An 18,565-nucleotide genomic window follows, 5' to 3' on the forward strand; every position below is an offset into this window, starting at 1 on the left:
TAATAAAACCTCATTTGAAAACATACTGTTTTTGTAGCTTGTTAGTTTTTTACAAAGAAATATGTAAAAAAAATAGAAAGAGTGATGTGATAATATATTTTGACTTTTTAACATTTTAACTAAAATATGTATTTACCAAACGAGACCTAACTACTTAGATTCAACTTTCTTACAATGAATTTAAACTAAACATTATTTTTCTTATAAAATTTTAAATTTTTTTTAAATGATGAATCATTTGTGATAGACAACAAACTTGTAGGATCCACTTATTAATAATTTTGAAGAAAGGTGGGTGAAGCAGGAGTCCCACATGTGAGAAGTGAAGTGAAGTGAATGAAGACAGCGTCGGTGGGGGTGTTATTAGCCCAAGCATCTCTTGTCTTTAAATAGTTTTATTTTATTTTTATTTTTTTTCTTAAATTACTTATAATTATTAAATATGTTTTGAAATTTTAAAATTTTTATATAATTTAATAATTATGAGTGATTTGAGATAAAAGAATGAAATATTTGAGAACAGAAAATCTTGCCCGTGTTATTAGTGGTGGTGGCGGTAGGAAACAGCACAGGTAGTAGTAGATGAGGTCCTGAGGACACAATAAGAAAAGAACAAGACCAAACCAAGCAACTGGATAGAGGAAGCGTGTCGTCTCCGGCGTAGGATAGCTTTTCCTCTTATTTTCCCGCATTACGATTCTTTTTTATCTTCTCTTCTTCGTCTTTTACAAACCGGCTAAGCAACAACAATGAGATCACCCAAAGCAAAGTACAGTAAAGTAAAGTAATGCTTTCAAGAAACTGTTTTCCAAAAACACTTTTTAAAAACAGTCTCACAAAATTCCTTCATTTCTCATTGCCGCCATTACCACCATAAGCGGAACAGAAAAACGGTTAAGCAACAGGAAAGGAATCATCCAAAGCAAAGCAAAGTAATCCTTCTAAGAAAGTGTTTTACGAAAACACTTACTTAAAAAACAGTCACAGCAGCAACATTTCTCATTGCTATCATGATGAGCATGAGACGAACAGAGCTGCTTTTGATTGTTTCGTTCTTGGTGCTTGGTGTTCTTGTTACGACGACGTTTGGCGCCAATGTCACATACGATCAACGAGCTTTGGTGATTGACGGCAACCGCAGGGTCTTGATCTCCGGCTCAATTCACTATCCTCGCAGCACTCCCGACGTCTCTCTCTCTCTCTCTCTCTCTCTCTCTCTCTCTCTGTTTTTGAATTTTCTCTCTCTAGAACTTTTGCTGGTTCTCACACTAAATGTGTATATATATACTATAATTGATGCAGATGTGGCCGGACCTCATTCAGAAATCGAAAGACGGTGGATTAGATGTAATCGAGACCTACGTTTTCTGGAACTTGCATGAACCAGTTCGAAACCAGGTCTTATTTCGCATTGGATTGGAGTGTTTCTCGCCACTGGCCTCTGTTTGGTTCCCTAAAATAAAAATAAAAAAAACGCATACTCAAAAAAAAAATCCATGTATATGTTCTTCTTTAGTTTGAGATTTCAGAATTTGTTTCTGAAAATTAATTTGATAAAAATAAACACTAAAAAAAGAATATTTCTAAAATTGTTTTGGTCCTAAAAATATGAGAAGCTACTGAATATTAAAATAATGATTTTCTTTTTTTCTTTTTTTTTTCACCAAACTAATTTTTAAATTTTTTTGAGAAACTGATTCAAAAAACGTAACAAAATTAATGTGGAAAGTCCGCTATTCAAAACGTAAATATCTTTTATTCAATTTTCTCACCAGCCAAACAGAGCATTTGTTTATCTCTTCCGTTTAATTTTTTTATTTTTTATTTTTTTTTTGTCAATGTCTATATTGAACTCGGAGGGTGTGCAAATAAGAACTGACTTTATTTATATTCTTGTAGTATGATTTTGAAGGAGGAAAAGATTTAGTTAAATTTGTCAAATTGGTTGCGGCAGCTGGGTTATATGTTCACATTCGAATCGGTCCTTATGTCTGCGCTGAATGGAACTATGGGTAAAGATTATAATTACAGTTTTGTTCAAACAAAAATCTTTTCTTTGTGTATATAACTATATTGACACATTTTCTTTTGTATTTCTAAACAGTGGATTTCCTCTTTGGCTGCATTTCATACCTGGGATTGAGTTCCGAACTGATAATGAGCCATTCAAGGTTTTCCTTCTCACTCTGTTCTCAGTTAAAATTTAAGATTCTGGGCAGTGTATAATCATCTGAATACCTTTTGTTTTAGGCGGAAATGAAGCGATTTACGGCGAAGATTGTTGACATGATGAAGCAAGAAAATCTCTATGCATCCCAAGGTGGACCCATTATCTTATCTCAGGTTAGTTTCTTGCCATATTTATGTAGCATTCTATGTTTGTGGGTGGTGTGTGGCTATATCTTGATAATTGTTGTTCATAAGAATTTGACTTTGTGATGATTGAGGGTTCTAATAGGAGGGTAATGATTAAATTTTGCGATAGATTGAAAACGAATATGGGAACATTGATTCGGCTTATGGATCGGCTGCCAAAACTTACATTAATTGGGCAGCAAGCATGGCTACATCTTTGGATACAGGAGTGCCCTGGGTGATGTGCCAGCAAGCAGATGCACCCGATCCTATTGTGAGTTTCATTCCAATATATTTGTGTGGCTTGTTAACATCAAAACCTAACTTTTACAGAACTTGATCTTTAATGCTTTTGAAATATGACTACATGTTTTTACCAGCTTACATGTTCTTTTGACTGCGTACAGATCAACACTTGCAATGGGTTTTATTGCGACCAATTCACCCCCAATTCTGCCAATAAACCAAAAATGTGGACTGAGAATTGGACTGGATGGTAAGATGTCTGGCATCTTAGCCTCTCACAGTATGTTGGTTGTTTGGATCAGAAGTTAATCTTATCAACATTCAGCTTTCTTTTCTTTTAATGCTTCTATGTTTTCAACCATTACGGCTATCTGGAATGTTAGGTTTCTTTCGTTTGGCGGTGCTGTGCCATACAGACCTGTGGAAGACATTGCTTTTGCTGTAGCACGATTCTTCCAGCGAGGGGGAACCTTCCAAAATTATTATATGGTAATTCTATTTTCTTGAAAGCTATTATACTTGTTACCAGTTTTTATGACAATTGCCTGATACTTATGATTCACAGTCTGCTTTGAATCTGGTTTAAATTAATCAGAATGCAAGCTTATATATTAAATATGTTTTGATTGCTTTACCAGTACCATGGTGGGACTAACTTTGGCCGGACCACTGGTGGACCTTTCATTGCTACAAGTTATGATTATGATGCTCCAATTGATGAGTATGGTATGATTTTCTCCCTCTATCAATAATAAATGATTTGCATCCCATAAGCAACCAAACTAATACTCCAGTTTATGAAATGCTGCAATCTAGAAGTGTTAGATGTTGATAGAATGTTGTTGTTTTATAATCTGAAAGATACATATATCAACCCATAATTGAGGCTTTTCTTCTTTTATGTTTTTAATAGTTGAAGTCAGTCTTCCATCTATAAAAGGCTTTTAAAAATTTTCCCCCAATGTTGCAGGACTTCTTAGACAACCTAAGTGGGGCCACCTAAAAGATGTGCATAAAGCCATAAAACTTTGTGAACCAGCAATGGTTGCCACTGGTCCAACAATTACTTCCCTTGGTCCAAATTTGGAGGTATACCTATAATTCTCTAGTCCTTAACCGGTTTCTCAGGGAACTTTCTCCTCTGTGATTGACTGTGGTTCTTCAGCAATCTAACCAAACCCAAAATAAAAACAAAAATGCTTGTGTGTATCATGGTAGATGGTTTGAAATTGTCTTGCACCCAGTGATAACTCCGGAGCTTCCATGAAGCGAGTGACTGGCAGGATTCAAAAATCATTGCCTATATTAAGGAAAAAGAAATGATGTTGGTCAACAAAATTTTTTTTTATAATTCATGCTGTATACTTTATGAATAGAATTTGTTGTTCTTAAAAAGGGATGTTCCCCATTTCAGGCAGGTGTATATAAAACTGGGTCAGGTTTATGTGCTGCTTTTCTTGCCAATGTGGATACCCAATCTGATGCAACTGTGAATTTCAATGGCAATTCATATAATTTACCAGCATGGTCTGTGAGCATCTTACCCGACTGCAAAAATGTAGTGCTAAATACTGCAAAGGTTTGCCTCATTTGCTCAAATTATGTCTTACATTTTACCGTGCTACTACACAAGAACTCTGTTTGCAACAAGCCTTTTCCTTTTAATATACCTATTGGTTTTAAATTACATCAGCATGTTTTTGAAGAGGGGTTTCATTTTCTTTTATTTTTTATTATTAGCTCGAGTAAAACAGTGTGTGATGAAGGTTTGCTTTTTTATCCATATTTATTGCATTTGTATAAAGAGCTACAATCAGATGATGCAGTATCTTCATGGAACTCCATTTCATACCATAACAGCTAACTTATGTTCTCTTTATTTTAAAAAAATTAACAACCAAATTTCCCTTTTAATAAATATGGGGCTATAAAATATGAATTTCTCTTTATTCCAATAACAAGATAAGCTAATTTGTGTTATTTTTATGTGACAGATTAATTCTGTGGCTACAATTCCACAATTCACGCGTCAATCATTGAACGATAATGTTGGTGCTTCTAAAGCATTCCTGTCAGGCTGGAGTTGGTTTAATGAACCAGTTGGTATCTCAAGTAACAATGCATTTATGCAACTTGGGTTAGCAGAGCAAATAAATACTACAGCTGACAAAAGTGACTATCTTTGGTATTCAGTAAGGTATTAAAAACCTTTTGTTTTAAAAATTTGTGATCTGAATCCAATGGCTTTGATACATTTGATATCTTAATAACAATTCCTGGATACTTTTGCAGCACTAACAGTCAAGATGGGTCCCAAACAGTTCTTCATGTGGAATCACTTGGCCATGTCCTTCATGCTTTTATTAACGGGAAACTTGCAGGTAATGGGTACTAAAAGATGTTGCAACGACATGAGTTTATTGGACGGTGTTTTTTTTTTTTTTAAAACAATTGTTTCTTTTCTGTTTTTATCTCTTTTGGAGGTTATATTTGATGTTTCTTCTTTGTGTCTTCTACTGACTTATACCCCATCAATTATTGTGGAGGCATAGACTTATTTGACTACCCTGCAAGAGATACAGATAAATTGGCATCTTATTTTGATTCATCACTATGTGGCATAATTGTGATGGAGATTTATCTCTTTTGCGTATACCATAAGTTGTCCAGACATTGTTTTATTTTTTAAAAAAACTACACTCAGTTTAGTCCCAATTTGATGGGGGTTCTGGGAGGGGTGAATTGGGCATAAACTTAATCTTTTGCATAATTCGCACAAAAAGGCACACTCACATATTATGGGTTCTCCTTTGCTTCATTAAAAATGTCCTTTGAACCATTTGAAATGCTTATTAGATAAACCATATTCACCAAGATATAAATTTTGTAAGGCTGCCAAATGAATAAATGTTTGCTTGAACATTATAGTTTTAATTTCTCTGTCTATAGTGCCTAAAAAGTCAAATGGTTCATTGTAGGGAGTGGCGAAGGGAACAGAGGCAATGCTAAGGTTGCCATTGAGGTTCCCATTACACTCGTCCCTGGAAAGAATAGAATCGATCTCTTGAGTTTGACAGTTGGACTTCAGGTTTGACCTTCCTGATTTAGATTTATGTTAGCATTCATCAAAAATGAGATTGTTATCTAGAATGTAGATTATATTCTTAAATGGTGCTACCATGAGGAGGATTAGTTTAGACAGTCTAAATATTACTGGAAAGTAATTTTTATCTAACAGAACCCTATTAACATTGTCCAGAACTATGGAGCATTCTTTGACACATGGGGTGCTGGGGTTACTGGACCAGTGAAACTGAAAGGTCTAAATAATGGATCTACCATTGATCTATCCTCACGGAAGTGGACATATCAGGTAAGTTTGTTTTGATTTTCACAATATCCTCTTATATTCAATTCCTAAATAGTAATTCAATAGAAACTGGAAATTGAACTGGCAAATTGAAATGTCATTTTTAGTGCAACAAATTTTTGTTGTTATTTCTAATTGATTAGAGTATATGACCTGACATATTTTCGGCTTTGTAATGCTACAAGTTTGATTTGATCGAAGAATTAAATGCAGTAACATTCAGCTTTTCACTCTCATTTTGTCTCTTTTGGTGCAGACTGGACTGAAAGGCGAAGAATTAGGCCTCTCAGGTGGAGGTTCTTCAGATTGGGTATCAAAACCCACTTTACCCAAGAACCAACCCTTGATTTGGTACAAGGTAATATTATGTTCTTTCTTTTTTGCTTACAATTTAGCCAAATTGAGGGATTCATTGTTGTAGGGATGGGATATCAATGACTTGGATTGTAGTCTCAAAAAATAATAAGTACTTGATTTTATGCTTATGGGACATACACCTTCATATTGCTATATCATGTTCTAATACATAATAGATCATTTTCAGAGCAAATTACTTCTCTTGGTAGTTGTATTTATGGATTTCATGCAACAGAACACAAGACTCTGAATATATTCGACTGCAAGTTGTTCAAGAACTGTTTAACCATGTCAAGATCTTTTTATTTAAACTTGAAAATTGTGTTGGTCCTGGATTTTGGTAAATAAATGGCATCATTTTGGTTTCTATTTAGGCAATATAATAATAGCCAAAAGTGGTTGTTTACTTGGAAACTACTTTGCAAGTTGGGTTCAATTGTATCTTTAGTCTTTATCCAAGCTTACTCTCTCTTGCTTTGTTATTCAGACAAATTTTGATGCGCCATCTGGCAATAATCCAATCGCACTAGACTTCACAGGGATGGGAAAGGGAGAGGCATGGGTGAACGGGCAAAGCATCGGGCGTTATTGGCCAACTAATAACGCTCCAAGCGGTGGTTGCACCAACTCCTGCAATTACAGAGGCCCTTACAATTCAAACAAATGCCTCAAGAATTGTGGCAAACCATCTCAACAACTGTAAGTTTCAGACTTTTTGTCTAAAACAACTTATTGTAGTTCTAATGTGATCTCAGTTTTGATCTTATTGATCTTGTAGGTACCATGTGCCTCGTTCATGGTTACAATCTAGTGGGAACACCCTAGTGCTGTTTGAGGAAATGGGTGGCGATCCAACACAATTATCTTTTGCTACGAAACAGATTGGAAGTTTGTGCTCTCACGTTTCAGAGTCTCACCCACAACCCGTGGACATGTGGAGTACAGATCAAATGACAGGAAAGAAATCCGGACCTATGCTATCACTTGAATGCCCTTTTCCTAATCAGATCATTTCTTCAATCAAGTTTGCAAGCTTTGGAACTCCTCATGGTACTTGTGGAAGTTTTAGCCACGGCCAGTGTAGCAGCAGTGGGGCTCTTTCCATCATACAGAAGGTGCACCGGAGTTCTGTTTATCTCTCTTTGAATCATTTTGATTATCGAATTTCACTTAAAGAGCACAATTTTTTTGTAGGCCTGTATTGGATCGAAGAGTTGCAACATTGGAGTGTCGATTGACACGTTTGGCAACCCGTGTGTTGGAGTGACCAAGAGTTTAGCTGTAGAAGCTTTCTGCACATGAAGTGATCTTTGATTCTTGCAATGTAGCATTGTGTTGTCTGGGGTCCAACCAAAGCTGTGTCCCCAGGTAAATGTAAAATCAAATAAACATTTTAATTGGTTAATAAATTTGAAACAATATATATATATAATTACTTAAAATCTTAAGAAAAAGAGAACAATTAACTTCCAACATTATATACATCATCTGGTCAGCAGAATTGATATCTGCGTTAAAACTATCCCACTAATAGAAAAGAAACCCTAACAAACATAAACTCACCTCGACATTATATCACACATCTTCCATCACAAATGCAAGTATAAAACAGGGGTTAAAGAGAAAAGAAAAGAAAAGAGACGAGACGAGACAAATCAGCAGTTCTTTTACTCATTTGTTATACCATTGATACTATTGAAATATAGGAAGATCAATTTTGGGTTGTTGGTAAAAGCTGAACTCTTCTCCAACTGCAACAATGCTGCTACTTGAGGCTCCTTCTACGACCTCACCAACCATCTTCAAAAAGTAACTATGCCTGCACAAGCAAATGTTTAAAACCTCGTATAAAATTATATGATAACTATATGATAACGAACAGTAAATATATATTATATACCATCGTGTGTCTGCCGTCAATTCCGGATGAAAGGCAGTCCCTAGCAAGTTTCCTTGCTTCACAGCAACGATCACTTTATCTGCCGTACCAGTACTTTCCTGAAACATAGAAACAATTTGTGCTGTGAAAAAATACGTGACCTGATATCAGAAAGTCCCCGGTGTCCCCGGTTTCAAAAGGGCACAAAAATTGAGTATGGTTATTTTGAATCACATATTATTATTTTTGGTGACTGGTCTGATTAAGGGTTTTCTTTAACTAGATAATTTAGTATTTGTAAACAATAATTCTTACAAAAAAGTGACTTGGACAGTGTCTAATGTGGCGGCCTCAATTTAATCAACATTTTTGGCCCCCGACTCATTTTGATAATGTATGACAAAAAGAGCCCCAAAAGGCCTTCCTCTGTAGTTTAAATTCATTAAATTAAAGCTAGTATATAGATATAGGCACGATGCGATTCCAACACTAGGTATGATACCAATGAAATCTGAGCGTAATGCATAGGCTTTTTCCCCTTGTAAATTTTTCTACACTGTTAGCCTCTAAAACCACAAAACTAGATCTGTATTAGTCCCTATATAAGCCTCAAGCATCATAGTTCCTCAACCCTAGTAGCACCTTGGCTTGCAAAATATCACTAAAGCTGAAAAATTATTGTTTCACGAACACTTTATTCTCCAAACACTACAAACCCTTAAAATCTTAGATATTTTTCACTCATTTCAATCATAAAAACTAACCACAAGCAGTCCTAAGTAAACTCCCTTTGCTAACTACGGGCTCACTTCTTGTATATGAGTGTATTTTAAGAAGCAACTCGTATTTTAAGAAGCAAAATCATGAATGATAACAGAAACTGCTATCTAAATCCGTAAGGAGTGATGCCACCAACATATACCATCTCCAGGAGAATAACAAAAAACAATGCCTCAGTATACAAGAAAAATAAGTAGATGCACAATAACAAACTCTATCAAAATTCTTAATCAAGACCCCGAGGAACAGATCATTGTGATTGTGACCAGAAAGATCATCTTTTCAGTGATGTGCACAATCTATCAGAAAGGGGTAATGATAGAGAGCTCTAAAATGAGCTCTACTGAGGTAGCAATGGGAAAAAAAACAAAAAAGCTAGCACAAACATCACATCATTGTGGGATCCAGCTCATTCGAGCTGTTTTACAGCTCATGTTTTAGAGCTCTAAAACATTTTCATAAGGAAGATAGTGTAGTTGATTAACCGATATTAAAAAAATTAAACTAATCATAAAAAATAGAACAATATGAAGTTTGGCTGCTTTCAGAATAACATAGATAGTAATTTATGATTAAATTTTTAGAATAAAAAAAACAACTCTTTTCTCTAATCCATCTGACGATCAATAAAATATTCATTTGATTGGGAAACCAAAAATTGATATTTTCCAAAACCATTCAAGTTAATTTCTAAATTTCCACATAAAATATAAATTATGTTGGACATTGAATAATAATGTTGTATGGCGTGAAGACAACTTTATAGACAGAAAATTAAGGTACCAGACATTCCGTAAAAATTGCCTCAAAATTCACTATAAGGCCAAATCAAGTTCGTGTAATCAGCTCTCTTTTTTTAGAACATAGTTCCCTAGCTTAAAATTGACCAGGAATACCTTACTTACCTTACTTCATTGACTGCTGCACAAAACTGAAAATAAGATGTAAACTATTTGAATCTAACTTTTTCTCTTTTTTCTTAATTAATTCCATCACAGCACAATCAATTCTACCTTCCAGAACACTCAAAACTAACGTGTAAATGTATTGCAACTCATAATTTCCTGCTCGTAAACTAAAATTGTTAGCTATCAATTTCATCAATTGCTGATGTTGATTGCCCCACAGTGAGTAAACCATCCAGCACATATAGAACAGACCAGTACATAGTGGATTTTTCACATCATGTGCTCTACACAAGCACAAGTTACAAATGTTTTAAGTTTATTTGACATATTTTCAGATATTTCATTTTCTTCACATAGACAGTAACACATAAACTCAACTCCTAAAAAACCTTGATAACAAATGAGTGAGTGATTACTACCTGGAATCATTTCCCAATATTAGATTTCAGTGTTCCACACGTGAGCACTAGGCCTTATCTTCTTGGATAAGTCAAAAGGGAAATTATTTTCCCCCTAATGTACGGTCAAACTCAAGGTTAAAAAGGGATGATTGCAGATAGAATGCCCAAATTTTCTCTTCCCCTTTACTAAATTTGATGATCAAAAAATCTTATCATTTCCTTTTTCTCACACCATGCTAATGAACTCCAGTGGTGAGGTCAGCCCGTCTGAGAAGCTGGTGTTTGCAAACCAAGAACTTAGCAGTTCCTACCTAATCGTTACATGGTCTGCCAAGTCCAGGTCTAAGTTTATAATTATGAGTACATAGAAGTAGCCCCTTGAGAATAAAATCCTTAAACATTTCCTTAGATTTCTCCCTTACGAGTGACAATAAACACTACTTAAAATGTAGCCTTTTGCAGTGGAGAAATACAATAATTGCAATAATAACACTAAAATTAACAACTCTAATAATAAGATTTGTAAGACCACTAGTTGTCCCAAAAGCTCAAGTTATTAGGAAATGAGTGCAACTATAAATCTAACACACACACACCTCATGTGTGATTGCCTTGCACATGGAGAGGCTAACAAATATAACTAAACGGGGGAATAATAGGGGCACAAACGCAGATTACAAGACTTCCTGGAACCGAAGCTCTAATACCATATTTGATCACCAATTATCCCAAAAACTTTAGCTATTAAAATATGGGCCCAACAATGTATGCCAAACTATTTCACAACATTAACGGCGGTGTTGATCAAAAAATAGGTATTAACTACCAATTGTGATAATTAACAATAATGATAATAATAATATGATTATTGTAAACAAACAAAATAATGGGCAGAAAAAAAGATAAATCTGAAAAAATAAAGAAGTTGGTTAAATGTTGAGTCCACCGCTACATGTCCTAATCAGTTCAACTTCGACCAAATATGTATCCAGAGATCCCAAACTTTATCTATCTGAAAAAATAAAGAAGTTGGTTAAATGTTGAGTCCACTGTTACATGTCCTAATCAGTTCAACTTCAACCAAATATATATCCAGAGATCCCAAACTTATCTGGTCATTAACCCTCCAAAAAGTCTTAGATCTAAGAGCAGATCTTATGCTTATAGGTTCTTGGGTTAGCATGCACTTTTAGCCATTCAGTTTTCTTTTTAATTGAAACCTAACATAATGATAGATTATTTGTTACATGGGGGATAAAAAAGGAATCCAGCAATTGATCTAAAGTCAGTAAGAAAATTTTAGTCCTGAGCTTTCACTTTGTCAAACTATATTTAGAAGGTTACTAACTGTAAATAGAAAGTACCATTCAAAATGGTAAGGACGTAATTTTTTAACTTCCGTAATTTAAAGAAGAGAAACTGACTCAACATTAAAAAAATAGCTTATACTGATCCAGAAATCAGATGCACTGTACCATAACAATCACTGGATCACTCCAGGTTGTCCATAAATCTTTCAAAGCTTTTACATTCTTTTAAATTTAACATAATATCACAAATAAAGATAAAAAGAGAAATCATTTTTGAGAATACACAAATTTAAGAAAACAAAAAAAATACAACCCCTCGCTTGGCTGCAAGTTCAACAGGGCAACCACTTCTTAACATCAAACTTTAATTACATAAGTAGATAATTGTTACTTGCATACAATTAAACATTATTGACCATATAAACAAGTTATGACATGTAACAAGAAATAAGCAAATGCAGGCACAGCAAAACCATCAAAATACTGCCTGTACAATACTGTAACAGGAATAGCACAAATATACTCCAAGTAAACAATTGTGTAGGAGAATATGTCTAAATTGAATAGCATAATCAATTTAACATTAAATATTGCAGTCATACACTTAATAATAAATGATATTTAAAAAAGAATAAAGAAAAATAAAAAAAAGGGCTAATAGGTGCAAACCTCTTGGCTATCAAGAGTAGAATTTGGATCAACTGTTTTGTTAGATGGTACAAGAATATCAGCCAGCACTTCAACATCGGGTCCCACTTCGAGGATTGCAGGAGCTCTGATAAAAACCCCTCGAAAAGTTGGAGGGCCACCTTCTTTAGCCGCAATAGAAGGTACTAGAAGCTCTGCCTCAAAACTCTGAATCTGTATTATTATTATTTTTAATTTAGAAATGATAAAATTGGTTCAGAAAAAGTATGCATCTACTTAAAAAAAATCAACTACCTTGTCATCACTATAGTAGACTAATAAAATAAATTCGCTCCTAGTGCAGCTTTGATTTCATGAAATGCATAATGATTACATTATTTTTGTGCTGACATGAAGCTACAGAGTGAAAAAAATGCAATGTCAAATTGCTAATTAAGACTTCAGGTGCATGAACTAGTTTACAGAGGTAGTTGTAGATCTAAAATATCCAGTGAATTAAACTGCACAGCACTATGCTTTAAAAATTAAATTTTAGCCTAAATTTTCAATTTTTGAATTTGTCAAATCTGACTTCTAACTGTGTCAACTTAGCATGTGTTTTTAAACATGCATTCCATTCACTGCTTATTGTCATTTTGCATCCTTCATAAACATGATACTCAAGGATGGAAAATGATAAGAATTACCTGACTGCCAAAGAAGTTCCGGTGAACAGTACAATCAAGGCCCCCAACTAGTTCTTGCCCACCAGTTTTCTGGCCTAAAAAGAGACACAAAATGATATTATATGCTTTTGTTTCCAAAATGTCAATAATAGAAACAAATCTTGTTTAAAAATGGAATTACATCACTGATAAATCAGTGTAACGCTAGGAGAAAATAGTAAAACAAAAACCCACCCGAAGCTTTGTTTGCCAAGAAGATAAGCCCTGCACAGGTGCCCCAAACAGGCTTCCCCATTTTAACAAACTCACGCAAAGAAGGAAACTGCAAGTATTGAGGAAATTAAAGTAATGATGACAGTGAAAATAATGACGGACTTTGGTTGCCCAAAGTCTGAGGGGACAAAATGAAAAAATAAATAAATAAAAAATTGACAAGTCATTTTATGTGGCCTAAGAATAAAAACCTCCATTCATCTGGGCCCAAAACAAATGATCTGGCTAAGATCAGTGAAGTATTCATCTATTGTAGCTTTATTGTTCTCTTTCTTTGGCTAAGATCAGTGATCTTAGCATGATATGGCTAAGATCAGTGAATAAAAAAGAAGACATAGAATTCAGATTTTTGTTCTCTTTCTTTCTCCCTTTATTGTAGCTTTCTTTTTCTCAAAGCCCTTTTATTTTACTATTTTAAATCACATAAATCCTTGTACTTTATTATGTTTCCTTTTTTGTGAGAAAACATGGATTTGATGTTCCCACTTCCCAATATAGATTATATATTTATAGCTCAAGAACGAAGAAACTGTAAGGCTCATGAAATGGCAATCTAACATTACTATCGTGTAAGTTATTGCACAATGTGCACATTGTCACAAATAGCAAATTCAAAAACTAAATGCTTGTTTCACTACGGCGAACACTAAGTTGCTTCTTTGTGTGGCATGTTAGAGTACCTCTAACTCATTCTCTAGTTTTAACAATAAAAAATTGATCCATCTCACTGACTTTCATATTTATTCAATGGAGTTCATGCTACTTCATGATCATCTTAATACTTATATTGTTGCTATGCGCTGTAGTGGTGATTTCTCAATGCTAATGGAACTAGTGATCTAGCCAAAAAAAAATTATGAAGATTCAAAAAGACCAAATATTTCCATTAGTTTACTTGCTTCTGACATATGTTATCAAAAAACACTAATACCCTAGCGCTTTACATATTGGTACGTACGTTCCAAAGCATGGTACACTTTCGTTCCAAAATGATAAATTTAGTGATCCGATGCTATCCAAGTTTTTTCCAATATATTTCTTTGAATGTTAACTTAGGAGAAAAAAATCAAATATATAAACTAAAATTTAAGATAAGTTAAGTTTTGATAAGACAAAAATATCAAAAATGAGTTATCATTTTCATAGAAATGATTTGCTGCATGAAAAAAATAAATAAATAAATAATTTGGATATCTAATAGTTAAAAAAAATTACTCTAAAAATACCTTAAATTCTTAAGTGTAATATATATAAATCTACTATTATTGTACCACATTTTAGAGTATGTAGTGTATTACGTTCCCATTTCCGTTTCATATACTGGAGCAATTCGCATTCTAGGTAACATAGGTTCTGACTTCTTATTGGTTGCAAGTTGTAACCCCTGCTCTTAAGAGGGCATTTTCAACTATAAATATTGTGAAGATTCGGTTGTGCAACCAGATGACTAATCAGAATGATACAATCATCCAAAGCTTCCAAAACATGAAAACTTATCCGATCAATTGTAAAAGTACACATTATAAACTTCATTATTATTATTATTATTTATTTTGCTCAAAAAACTCCTAATCAACATTTGAAATTTTTTTATTTATTACTATCACAAATTGTTGATTATGACTGAAAAAAACAGAGATTGTGATTAATAGTTGGCCCAGTGGATTAAGAGCAATGGTAGAGGGCCCAAATTCTGTGGCTCAAATGTGGCTCAAATGGCCAAAACGACGTCGTTTTGAGTACAAAACAACATCAAAATGGCCAAAACGACGTCGTTTTGGCCATTTGAGCCACAGAATTAGGGCCCCCAAACATTTTTCGTGGATTAATTTATACAGCTGAGAGCGTGATACGAAGCAAAGATATGTATATTCTAGGGCAAAGATATGTATATTCTAGGACAAATTATGCCGATAGTCCCATACTTTGATTTTTGTGTCACTTTAATCCCTACAATTTTAATTGACTCAATTTAACACTAAATTTATGATTTTATCTCAATTTAGTACAATTGATTAAACTTATTTTATTTTTTTTTATAAAAAATGGACACATGAGCCGCATGTGTTATAATTTATCGTTCCACTAAATGCCGATTTTCCTTCAAAAATGCATTATTAATTAGACCAAATTCACATAAAATCTAAAATTAAAGATGGATAATTGAAATTATAGAGACAGAGATAAAATACTAATGAGTATTATAAATATATGTATGAGAGAGAGAGCGAGAGGGTACCAGATTATGATACTCAGCAAGCTTGGCCATGGTGGTGCTCTCTCCTCCGGGGATGATGAGAGAGGTCACGCTCTGGAGCTGTTCTGGCTTCCTTATCTCCACACCCTTCACACCCAGTCTTCTAAGCACTGCCCCAAAACACACAAACATAAGATTCAAGTCCTTGTACGAAACCATTACGAGCAAGGCATATACATACAAACAAACATGTATACGTATATCTTTAAACATGTATGTATGTATTGAAGAGAGAGAGTGAGAGAGTGAGAGAGAGAGGTGACCTGCGATGTGTTCGTTGAAAGATCCCTGTAAAGCGAGGACACCAACGGCCATTGTTGTTGCTTCAATTCAACAACCACAGCCTTGTGAATGAGTAACCCTATTCGATTCAAATTCAATTTGATTAGACACACAAACACAATCGAATAACTAAACCCGCAGGCCCTTTCGTTTGCTTTCGCAAGACCCGTGCTTGACCTTGCATCAGTGATGCCGAACAATGAAATGGTTGGCGGCCGTGATGCTGGAACTTTTTGGACCCACCAATTTTTTAAATGGAATTTTTTTAAAAAAAATCTTCTAAATTGGCAAAATTATATTTAAATACAAATAACTCGAAAACATGGGTTATTTTAATTGATTTTTAATTTTTTTTTTAAATATTTATAAAAAAATAAAGATGATGATGTTATAACTTATAATGAATTTTTAACTAAAAATTCAATTCTCCAAATAGGCCATATATTTTTTTACAAGTACAATGGGGTGCGGAGAAGTTATTGGTCTTAGATTGTGATTAATGAAATGATGAAATCTATAAATTTGTATTGTTGGGTGATTGGAGAATATGATAACCTATGATGAATTGTGATTAATGTGGTGTGTGATCACATGACGTCCCAAGATCTACTAGCAATTTTTCTGAGATGTGATGGTTTAATTTGACCTGTGTTAAGATAAAGTTTAATATCCAATTGAATTTTTTGGCTTTATTTGTTAAGTGATGGTATGATTTTGTTGATTTTGTATAAAAGAGCTAATCGTATATGATATTTTAAAATGCTTTATAAAACTTGAAGAATTTTTCATATTGGAATAAATGAAAAAAATTAAATTTGCTCTATAAATGGCTTTTTCCCCTTTTATTTATTTACTCATCACAATAACTGTATTATATTGATTGCTTATCTTTTAATATTCAAGTGGTTAATGTATAAAAATATTTAAATATATTATTTTAATTTATTCAATTTATATTGGTGTATAAAATTTTAAAACTAAAATATATGAAAACATATGGAAAATCAGAATTTCAACCGATTTTGAAGTAATGTATCAAAAAAATTTCATGCACCTATAATATCGCCATTTAAAATATTCTCATTTAAATGCAAATTTCCCTTTTACATTCTTATTTTTAGTTTTCTTTTCTTTTATTCAATTGGCAATATTTGTGTGAAAAATATACCAAACAAAAGCATATGAAAGTATAATTGTCAGGACCAGCTCCCCGTATCCAAGAGTTAAGTATTGTGATAGTCAGTAATTAAAGTTATCTACGGTCAATTCTTAAACAAATTAATAAACACGAGTAGAAGTAATATTTAAGTGAGAGTACCAAAATAATCATTAAAACTCTTATTTAATTAAATTGTCAAAACTGAACTATATCTACGAAGTACTTTGTGCCTACCCCACGCACTGACCCTGACATGTCGCCTAAAAGTGGTAAACAACTATAAGCACATGACAGAGTGAGAAATATTGTACTAAGAGCATAAGGATATAAAATTTACCATAGATACTTATAGGGCTAAACAGAAATTAGTTTGGTAACTGAAATACATAATTAATTTTAAATTAACAGAAGTAGAATACGGAAATCATATAAGCAAATAATCATAACCACGATACAGAACAAAATAGAACAAGAGTCACCAGAATGACAATTAGAACATTGGTCAATAGATCTATGACAAACAGAGGACCACAAAGTGGTCAAACAGGTGTCAATGATTATTTAAGTCTCCCAAGATATGGGACTCCTGCGGTAGTACTTACAAAAAAATAATTATTTACAATATTATTGTCAAATACTTTCTAAAATTTAAACAAACATATTTATATGTTTCAATTTAAGCAAATAGATATCAGAAAATAATTTACTTAATCAAAATATTAATATCATTTATAAAATATAAATTACATAAAATAAATTATAATAACTCAAAACATACGTAAAATATATTATAATAACTCAAAATATAATATAACTCATTTATTATTAATTTTCTGCCACCAATCTACCGCACCATAATTTATGTTTTTCGTTTCTCAAACCAGCAACCTATTTATAGGCTTGGTTTGGGAAGTAGGTTGGCTTTTTGGTTTTTTTGACTTTTTTGGCTATTTTAACCTGGGCTAAAAAGCTTGGTTTGGGAAGGGCTTTTTGGCTTTTTGGCTTTTTTGACTTTTTTTGTGAGAGAAGAATGTAATGATTATAGGTTGGATGTGATGTTTTGTTTGTTATGGCTAAAATAACCTATTTTGTTTTTTGTGACTAAAATAGCCAAAAAAGCCTGAAAATCAACTTGCCAAACAGAGGCATAGTTGGTGAGACTTCATTAGCTTTTGCCTCATGGCAATTTCAAGCTGAAAAATGCTTGGGAGCACTAATTAGTGCTCCCACTAATTAGGTGGCAGTGGGTTCCGTCATTAATGATGTGATGTTTTGGTCTTGGAGTTGTATTTTTTTTTTTTTTTTACTTTTTTAATGCATTAGTGCTATTAGTGGTGATGTTTTTAATGGGATGAATCATTGTTGTTTCAAGCTTAGTCACCTGTCCCACAGGTGGCATTGTTGCCTGTTTCCCCGTGTCCCATTTGATATGATGATTTTACTAAGCTACATGTACATTTTCAACACCCTATGTACTAGGGTGGTGACAAGGCATTGCATATATATGTATATCTATATTTATTTATTTATTATTTCCACCTCAAATTTCTTTTAATTAACCTTGACTCACACATTATAAATCGTATATTTTTTTTTAATTGTGATTAAATAATATTAGTATGAAATTTAAAGAATAATTAAAAATTTGACTTATTACAATCTTCTCTCCTTTTAA

At 33.4% G+C, this 18,565-nt stretch overlaps 2 protein-coding genes across 2 annotated transcripts; one reads left to right on the plus strand and one right to left on the minus strand.

Moving 5' to 3' along the window:
* Nucleotides 1–306: 306 nt before the first annotated feature.
* LOC114308163 (beta-galactosidase 8) lies at nucleotides 307–7,782 on the plus strand. Its single transcript, XM_028253685.2, has 19 exons — nucleotides 307–1,187; nucleotides 1,303–1,398; nucleotides 1,900–2,012; nucleotides 2,105–2,171; nucleotides 2,251–2,343; nucleotides 2,486–2,629; nucleotides 2,763–2,851; nucleotides 2,985–3,090; nucleotides 3,240–3,327; nucleotides 3,572–3,690; nucleotides 4,016–4,180; nucleotides 4,596–4,798; nucleotides 4,894–4,982; nucleotides 5,580–5,689; nucleotides 5,861–5,974; nucleotides 6,228–6,329; nucleotides 6,816–7,027; nucleotides 7,107–7,443; nucleotides 7,523–7,782. The coding sequence occupies exons 1-19, from the start codon at nucleotides 1,011–1,013 to the stop codon at nucleotides 7,628–7,630; spliced, it is 2,532 nt and encodes an 843-aa protein (XP_028109486.2). The 5' UTR covers nucleotides 307–1,010; the 3' UTR covers nucleotides 7,631–7,782.
* On the minus strand, nucleotides 7,726–17,760 carry PDX2 (pyridoxine biosynthesis 2). Its single transcript, XM_028253687.2, has 7 exons — nucleotides 15,713–17,760; nucleotides 15,432–15,559; nucleotides 13,154–13,241; nucleotides 12,941–13,014; nucleotides 12,276–12,467; nucleotides 8,229–8,326; nucleotides 7,726–8,147 (listed from the first exon to the last, which is right to left on the minus strand). Exons 1-7 carry the CDS (start codon nucleotides 15,762–15,764, stop codon nucleotides 8,021–8,023), a joined length of 759 nt encoding a protein of 252 aa, XP_028109488.1. The 5' UTR covers nucleotides 15,765–17,760; the 3' UTR covers nucleotides 7,726–8,020.
* Between the last annotated feature and the right edge of the window lie 805 nt (nucleotides 17,761–18,565).

The sequence above is a fragment of the Camellia sinensis genome, chromosome 12 (genome assembly GCF_055761805.1).
Source record: "Camellia sinensis isolate YWXY chromosome 12, ASM5576180v1, whole genome shotgun sequence".
Taxonomy (NCBI): Eukaryota; Viridiplantae; Streptophyta; class Magnoliopsida; order Ericales; family Theaceae; genus Camellia; species Camellia sinensis.

Excerpts from the sequence above, each read along its gene's own strand:
- LOC114308163 (XM_028253685.2), top strand. The coding sequence starts at position 1,011 with ATGATGAGCATGAGACGAACAGAGCTGCTTTTGATTGTTTCGTTCTTG. Across the intron at positions 2,630-2,762 it reads CAGATGCACCCGATCCTATT|ATCAACACTTGCAATGGGTT; the intron begins GTGAGTTTCATT and ends GACTGCGTACAG. Across the intron at positions 3,091-3,239 it reads CCTTCCAAAATTATTATATG|TACCATGGTGGGACTAACTT; the intron begins GTAATTCTATTT and ends TTGCTTTACCAG.
- PDX2 (XM_028253687.2), bottom strand. The coding sequence starts at position 15,764 with ATGGCCGTTGGTGTCCTCGCTTTACAGGGATCTTTCAACGAACACATC. Across the intron at positions 15,560-15,712 it reads TTTCAACGAACACATCGCAG|TGCTTAGAAGACTGGGTGTG; the intron begins GTCACCTCTCTC and ends GTTTTGGGGCAG. Across the intron at positions 13,242-15,431 it reads TTGCTGAGTATCATAATCTG|TTTCCTTCTTTGCGTGAGTT; the intron begins GTACCCTCTCGC and ends CAATACTTGCAG.